General features: G+C 46.5%; 1 protein-coding gene across 1 annotated transcript; it reads left to right on the top strand.

Annotated features, from left to right (window-relative positions):
- Positions 1-1,425: 1,425 nt before the first annotated feature.
- LOC119655305 (poly(A) polymerase type 3-like) lies at positions 1,426-3,196 on the top strand. The gene has a single exon (XM_038061134.1). It carries the CDS (start codon positions 1,482-1,484, stop codon positions 3,135-3,137), a length of 1,656 nt encoding a protein of 551 aa, XP_037917062.1. The 5' UTR covers positions 1,426-1,481; the 3' UTR covers positions 3,138-3,196.
- Positions 3,197-8,405: the final 5,209 nt, after the last annotated feature.

Here is an 8,405-nt window from a genome sequence, read left to right as displayed (position 1 = left end):
AAGTTTATAGCCATTTTTATCGCGTTCGCATTCTATGTCACAGCTTTTGGCACCAGACCATCAGGTTTCTTGCATAGTGCAGCTATCAATCTGTCTTTTTCGAGGGGCTCTTGCGAGTTTCTCGGTCTTTTTAGTTAGGGTGCGAACATTTAGCGTGCAGACCCGTATTTGTTTCGCTCAAACTAACTTGCTTACTTAATCAAGAGCTTGCATCATTCTTAAACGAATTTAAAACATATACAGGGTGCGTATTTGAGGACATGCATATATAATTTCCCGAAACCATTATTTTTCTTTATGTTCTTTTTCAGATAATTCATGGAGGACTGCAAATCGACAGGATCGAGGAAGTGAATGAGTTTATCGATATATAATAAGTTAATGTTGTGTAAAAAATTCGTCAAGTTACACTCATTCATGTCCAAAATAAAAGCTAATTAGTTTTACTCTCAAGTTATCCTCAAATACCATACGCACCATGTATGTTTTACAGAGTTCCTGAAGGACCAGCTTGTAGCTGTCCACGTCTCACTGGAAGCCAGGGGGAGAACTCGACAGGCAATCATGGCATCAAACAACCTAGGAAAACACATCCGGATCCCACCGAAGCTAGTCGGCAGACTGGTAAAGCACCATGAGCGGATGGTGCTACCACTTCTCCTCGACTACGATGCTAACGTCCATTACGAAGTTTGGGGAAGCGGCGACACCAATCAAATACCTTTTTGAATTTATTCTGAGCAATAAGTTAGAAATAGATAACAACATTCGTGACCAACACCAGACAAGAGGTACTAGACATAATTCTAAGGAATGCTCTCGTGAACGGGCTGGTCAAGAATTGGAGGGTGCCGGATGAGCCCTCTATTCTGATTACAGAATAATCAGGTTCGACATTTTGGGGAACTACAAAATGAAAAGAGTAATAAGAAATCCCAAGTGAACGAATTGAGACTCCTATACAATGCATACAAAGGGGCGGTGTTATCAGGAGCGAACTGCAACTGAAAACCTGCAAGACCTCAACAAAGTCGTCATTGGCACATATGAGGTCAACTGTCCTACTAAAATAGTAAAGTCATCAAAGGATGTACCATGGTGGAAAAGGAACCTAGCCAGAATGAAAACAGAGGTCCGAAAACGAAATAATAATAATTTAGGGCAGCAAAACGGAATACCTCCAGGTAATTCTGTGAAAGGATCGAATAAACCGCACAGACAACCTGACTCTACAACGGTGTAGTCAAAGGCCGGACAATATCTTCTGTCTGTCTTCCATTTGTAAGAAATTTTATGTAGTTTCCGAAAATGGTATCACATCTGGGATTAAATGATTGAAGGAGTGGGAAATTGTGATTCTTTTTGAAAGGCTTTTTGACACTATTCATGAAAATCGCTATAGATAAATCCATATCCTTGAAGAGATTGGTTCGCTGATAAAAGTTACCTTTGACAAACCTTTGGAAAAATTTGAACTCAAGATGTGGAAAGCTGGAAAAGAACGAAATAATACCAAGGCAAGTTTTCCCTTGTCGGCTAATACCAAAACTAGCGCTAAGCCCGTCGGTACTAGGAAAACGTTCGGGATGACTTCTGCTATCAGCTGGGATGACCCAACATCAGACGAAATTCGGAAGACGAATGAATTGAATAAGCTACTAGAATCTTATGGTATTTTCGAAACTGCAGCGGAGTCAAATCATCGCGCTGCGATTTTGGAAAAGTTGAGCCAATTGGTAAAACAGTGGATACACGACGTAGCTCTCTCCAAGAACATTTTGCCATCTATGGCCAACAAGTTGGGAGGAAAGGTTTTCGCGTTTGGATCATACCTATTAGGCGTGCATCACAGAGGGGCCGATATCGATGCTTTGTGTGTGGCCCCGTACTGTATAGAGAAGTCTGACTTTTTCAGGTCATTGTTTGAGATATTGAAGGCGCATTCTGGAGTCACGAAATGTCTCTCCATAGAAGAAGCATTTGTACCAGTAATTAAGATGAATTTCGAAGGCGTGGAAATCGATTTGTTGTTTTCACGTTTAGACCTCGAAACCATCCCCGATGATATTGACCTACAAAATGACAAATTGTTGAGGTATCTGGATCCGCAATCGATGCGAAGTTTGAATGGCCGGCGCGTTACGGAGAAGATACTGAAGCTAGTTCCGAACGTAGATACATTTCGTTCCACACTAAGAGCGATAAAACTTTGGGCTAAAAGTCGTGGAATTTATTCAAATTCCGTTGGCTATTTTGGAGGAGTGACATGGGCTATGTTAGTGGCTCGGGTCTGTCAACTATATCCAAATGCTGCACCCGCCACTATTATACAAAAATTCTTTCTGATTTTTTCTATGTGGAAATGGCCACTGCCGGTGCTGCTTACACCGGTAGACGACGCTGATATGGGTCATCCTGTATGGGATCCTCGAGTAAATTTATCTGACCGTTCTCACCTGATGCCAATTATAACACCATCGTATCCGCAGCAAAATTCAACATTTAACGTCACCGAATCCACGAGAAAGGTTATAGCAGATGAGTTTCAGCGAGGCAAGAGGATATCATTGGAGATAATGCAAGGGAAATCGACGTGGGACCAATTATTAGAGCCTCCTCAATTCTTTTATAAGTATCGACATTTCATTGCGTTGTTAGCAAACTCGAATACGGCGGAAGACCATTTGAAGTGGTGTGGGTTCGTTGAAGCGAAACTGCGCTTATTAGTGGGCAGCCTGGATCGTAACCCACAAATATCTTTAGCCCATGTTCATCCGAAATGTTTCGATATGTACCGACATGCAGGTAAACAGGATTCTACGCCATCTTTTTGTTCAATGTGGTTCATTGGACTTGAGGTCGCAGTCGTTGGGAATTCGAGCGTGAACTTATCAGACAGCATTCAGGGATTTGTGACGCAAGTTCACTCACAAGCTGAGAAAATGGTACAGGTAGGGATGAAAATTGAAGCTCGGTATGTGAAACGAAAACAATTGAATCAATATCTGGATCCTGAAATATTGAAACGTGAGAGACGAAGTACAGAACAACAGACAGTGCCTCTGAAACGAAAGTCCAACGAAATATCTACGCAGCTGTCGAAAAAGAGCCGTACCGCTGAGATGACTATAAATTAATAGATTTAGGTTAAGAACTTAGACTTATTCGTATTGAATGTTTTCTTTGTAAATAAATTTTTCCCTCAATGTAATTATTTTTGTCTCATCATTTAAAAACTCCTGTAATTTGTCCCTGATTAGTATTCACTTCTTAGTCGAAAAAATCAAAAATTTGACTGACGCTAGGTTGTTGTTTAGGATCTGCGGGATCCTAAGTCCCCATCCACTTGATGGACCGGACTAAATGAGGTACAACTTACTCCCACGTTTTTTAGTCCATGGATCCCTAGTTTGGTCCACCATCAAGTGGATGGGGACTTAGGGTCCCGCAGATCACTTCTTAGTGTTCAAAGGGTAGTATGGTAATTCAATTCTCCGTGCTTTCGGTTGACCCATTTCTCGATACATGGGATCAATGTATGGGTCCACTCGCCCTTGTCGGAGTTATCCCACCGTTGTTGCCACAACTCTCTCCTGGCGGCTTTTCGGAAATCCGCATTCACCTCGGCTGGATTTGCCTTCCGTTTTTCATAGAGCCTCCGTCTCCGTACATAATAAAATAAAATTGTAGTTTGGGGTAAGCTGCTGGTCTTTCACTATCTCCTGTTTCCGAGTTCTTACCTCAGCTTCCTCTCCTAATACCTATTCCACCATCCCGCATAAGTCATCGGCCGACTTGTCGGCGGATCTACTTAACTCCAGCATCAGATCCCCTCTCTGCGTTCGCCTGATACGGCTTACACTATCCCCCAAATCCATCAGTTCCGGGTCTGACTTCACCTTTCGGAGAATGTCGGCATAGGACATATTTCCCTTCTTGGAAATAATTATTATATCCGGGTGGAGTCTTTTTTTGTCCTTTTTCCTCTTGTTGCTCACGTTAGTCCATTGTTCGGGCCTCCGGGCATTAGTTTCTTCCACTTTTGTAGGTGTTGTGGCTGCAATCGTGAGATTACCTACTTTCGCGGGCTCCGCCTTCTTTGGTGAAGAGGCTTTTTTCTTGCTCTGGTCCTAAAGGCTCGCTGGTACCGTCTCTAGCCCGTTTTCCTGTCTTCCCGCCTGCCTTATCATGGGGAGGCGTCACCTGCGTTTCCCTTGTGACCTTGCCACCTGACGCTTGGGAACTCTTTTCTTCGAGTGCCTTGATATTTAGACAATTTAATGCCTCTTGTCAAGGCTCGAATATTTTGGTGGATATTCCGCATCTCCTTGATGAACTCGCACAGTTCATTTAGTTCCCCGAGTGTAACGAACGCCATTCCAGTATGTTCCCATTTGCTTTCGCGCCTTGTGCCACAAGGAATGATGTCGATCAAGGGACTATTCATGTTTCTTTCAGAGTCCCGCGACGAATCTCGACTACCAAAGCGAACCATTGTCCTCGGTGGTGATCTCCCTGAACCCCTCCTAAAAGGATCCGGTGTGGACCTAATTTCCACTCCACCATTATCTCTTGTAGCATTAGATGCCACAGTAGCCAAGTTTCCCACTACTGAGGCGCTGCGGTTGTTGGATATCGACGGCCGGGAGCCCGCTTGCTCACTCCCAAAAACCGCCGGCACTGGGTTTCCGAAGCCCTGCACCGTAAAAAAAAACTACTTTTCTCCTCCTCCATATGGGTGTCCTTCCCATAGGCAATTTTTATCCACGGGGGGGGAAGGGATGCGCCTGATGGGAGATTTGGCAACTCCGCACAGGTATATATATCGTATACGGTTAAGGGTCGTTCAACAACACCAGGGCGGCTCTTCACCCTTGAATGTTTTGGCGGTTATGCCGCCGACCACCAGGGACGGGAGACCTAGGCGTCGTATGGTTTGGAAGAACCAACTTAACGAATTTATCGTTCGCGCCTATCATAACCCGCTTCCCGGAACTAAGTCATGTTCCGGAGCAGAATGTTGTCAATCAATACCGGGTGATAGTGAATAACAACCGAGTTGCCTTACCATCTAGGCAACAAATCTTCCAAGAGGTTTCACTTGAGCTCGGGGTGGAGTCATCAAATTACCGGACTAGTCAAAGGAGTAACGGGGTCAAGCAGTGTACTGCAGGATAGACTGATGCGGAACATAGCTCCCTGAGGCCAACCTATCTTTCTCTAAGGATGAGTTGTCTCTCCTCTGGGATGGTGTGTGCCTTTTCAGGGGCCAAGCCTCTCGTCTACCAAGACCGTTAGTGAGTGGTGATAGCCACACCCTGTACGAGGTGACCCTACTATTAACAAAACGCTACGGATCTAGACTGGGGAGTCGAAAAACACCTCCCCCAATCCAGGGTGTCATGCGAACAGTACCCATTGGATAGTTTGCAGTCGGGGGTAACTGACTGTATTCGAACGGAGCCTCACTGATACCTGGTCGCCTCAGTGAGTAAGTTAGATCTTACCGTGCTACGTAGGGCTATGGCACGGCGGACCTCTTAACCCCCATACTCGTGGGAATCAAATGAGTACAAAATTGGAAAAAAAAAACAAAAACCAAAAAAGCGGGGCCCCGTACCGCACCAAAACTGGTTAATCAGGTGGAGGCACGTCTCCGAATTACTGAAAGCCAGGTGACTACACCCAAGAAGGGAGAAGTTGGGACGTCAAGCAGTGGATCCAAGGTGAGCATTGGTATACTGCATGGACTACAGCCAACGAACACCACTGCTCAAAGAGCATCTGAGATAAATATAACAGACGTCAGGAAGGAGACAGGTCTCAGTGGCGCCGGGGTTAAATGGTACCTGCGCTATCTGAAGGAAGGCCTGAAACCAGAAGAGACTCTTAAGAAGGCTCAGGACAGACCTAAGCCATCTCTACCGGAGCCGAGAAAGCGGGGAGCAGCAGAGATCAGCCCGCATGAAGGGAATGCTCCCAAAAAACCCAGACCTGAACCCACGGGAGGAGAAAACCCGGGCAGGTCAGGAGTGAAGGCAGGACCCAGGAAGCCCGGCATTAGCTATGCTAGTGCGGTCAAGGGCATTCGACTGGCCATACTGCCAAAAAGGTTTCCCGAGCAAATACTCACTCGGGAGGAACAGGAAATCATTGAAGAACTTGTCGTCAAGCAGATGATCAAGGGATGGACGTCGAAACTGGTGTTCACCGGGATACGCTTTCGACCAGGCCTTATACTGGTGGACTGCGCGACGGAAGGTACCGCAAAATGGGTCAGAACCATAATTCCTAGATTGCCAGGCTGGGAAGGGGTGGAACTGTCAACATGTGCTGGAGATGATATACCAGGAGCCCACATGGTGACAGTTTTTCTCCCAAAGGCCGCGGCAATAGTAACAGAAGACCTCATGAGACTCCTAATTGCTCAGAACGAAGATCTCCATACTCGACTATGGAGAGTCTTCAGAAGCAAGGTGGAGGGAAAGGGTAAACTCCTCACGATCGGGGTAGATGACCGATCCCTAGAGGCAATTCAACGTCGGAGTTGTCATATCAACTACCGATTTGGCAACATACCCGTGCATGTGCACAAGGAAAAGCCAAGGAAAGAGACCTCGGAGGAGGCATCGGGTGGAAAACTTACCGAGGTCCCTGAAGAAGTCGCGGAAGCCATAGAGGCGGAAAGAACGGGATCAACCAGGGAAATAGACCTGCTGCCCAGTGAAGAGCAGAAGCTGGACGACCTAGACCTAGGACTGCTAGGGCTCGGGGTGGACAGCGACGCGCAGGAAAGCGCCATGTCGGAGGAGGAGGGTGACACTCCGACAGTGGAGAAGAGCTCCAAACAATAACGGAGCCAATAGCCAGCACTAGGATAGCCCAGATAAACCTCCACCATGCGAGAGCTGCATCTGCAGTGATTGCAAGGGCAAATTCCAAAGAGAACATTGGAATAGTGCTGGCTCAGGAGCCCTGGGTGTACCGGGGGCAGATTCGCGGTCTGCAAGGAGGAGACATGCAGGTAATTTGGGACTCCTCTTGTGAAAAACCAAGAGCTTGCATAATTCTCAAACGTAATCTAAAATACATATGTCTTTCAGAGTTCTTAACCGGGGACCTTGTGGCTATCCAAGTCTCATTGGAAGCCGAGAGGAGCACTCGAAAGGTAGTGGTAGCATCGGGATACTTCCCAGGAGACGAGAGCCGGGCTCCACCGGAACAAGTCGCAAAGCTGACGGAGTATTGCGAGGAGAGGGCGTTACCACTTCTTCTCGGCTGCGATGCCAACGCCCACCACGAAGTGTGGGGAAGCAGTGACACTAATCGTAGAGGTGAGTACCTTCTCGAATTTATTCTTAGTAATAAGTTAGAAATATACAACGTAGGGAACACTCCAACATTTATGACCAGCACCAGACAAGAGGTACTAGATATAACTCTAGGAAATACCCTAATGAACGGGATGGTCAGGAATTGGAGGGTGTCGGATGAACCCTCAATGTCTGATCACAGGATAATCAGATTCGACATTGAGGGTAACTCCGAAATAAAAAGAATAATAAGGAATCCCAAGAGAACGGATTGGGAATCCTACACAATGCACCTGAGCAACAACATTGCCCACCTTCAAGGGAGCGGTCACATCAGGAGCGAATTAGAATTAGAAACGGTGGTGGAAGACCTCAACACAATCATCATTGACGCATATGAGGCCAGCTGTCCGGCCAAGACAGTCAAGTCATCAAGGGATGTACCATGGTGGAACAGAAACTTAGCCAGAATGAGAACGGAGGTACGAAAACTCTTTAACCGGGCAAAACGAACCGGGGACTGGCGGAGGTATAAAAATGCACTGACTGCGTATAGCAACGCCATCAGGGAAGCGAAACGGAACAGCTTTAGGGAATTCTGTGAAGGGATTGAACAGATCACAGAAGCAACTAGGCTGTACAAGGCTGTAGCCAAAGACGGGAGAATATCCTCTGTCTGCTTGAAAAAGGAAGATGGGACATTCACCGAGAATGAGGAGGACAGGGTACACCTGCTTCTCAGAACTCATTTCCCGGGGTCCTACCCCTCGGCGGCAGGCGACAATAATCTGCCTGACACCCCAACAACGAATAAAAGGGGAAGGAAAGAGAGCTGGAAACTAGCAAAAGAGGTATGCTCAGAAGCTAGGCTAAGACGGGCAGTGGGAACCTTTCAACCAATGAAATCTCCCGGAGCAGATGGCATTTTCCCAGCACTTATCCAGAGAGGCCTAGGAATTATCCTAGAGTCTCTTCTGAGGGTGGTAAGGGGGAGCATAGCACTGGGTTACATACCAAGGGCATGGAGACGGGCAAAAGTGGTCTTTATTCCGAAGCCGGGTAAAAAGGATCCTTTTCACCCTAAATCTTTCA

Source organism: Hermetia illucens, chromosome 4 (genome assembly GCF_905115235.1).
Source record: "Hermetia illucens chromosome 4, iHerIll2.2.curated.20191125, whole genome shotgun sequence".
NCBI lineage: Eukaryota > Metazoa > Arthropoda > Insecta > Diptera > Stratiomyidae > Hermetia > Hermetia illucens.
This window is presented reverse-complemented; position numbering and strand designations above follow the sequence as displayed.

Coding starts and splice junctions, on each gene's coding strand:
- LOC119655305 (XM_038061134.1), top strand. CDS start 1,482: ATGTGGAAAGCTGGAAAAGAACGAAATAATACCAAGGCAAGTTTTCCC.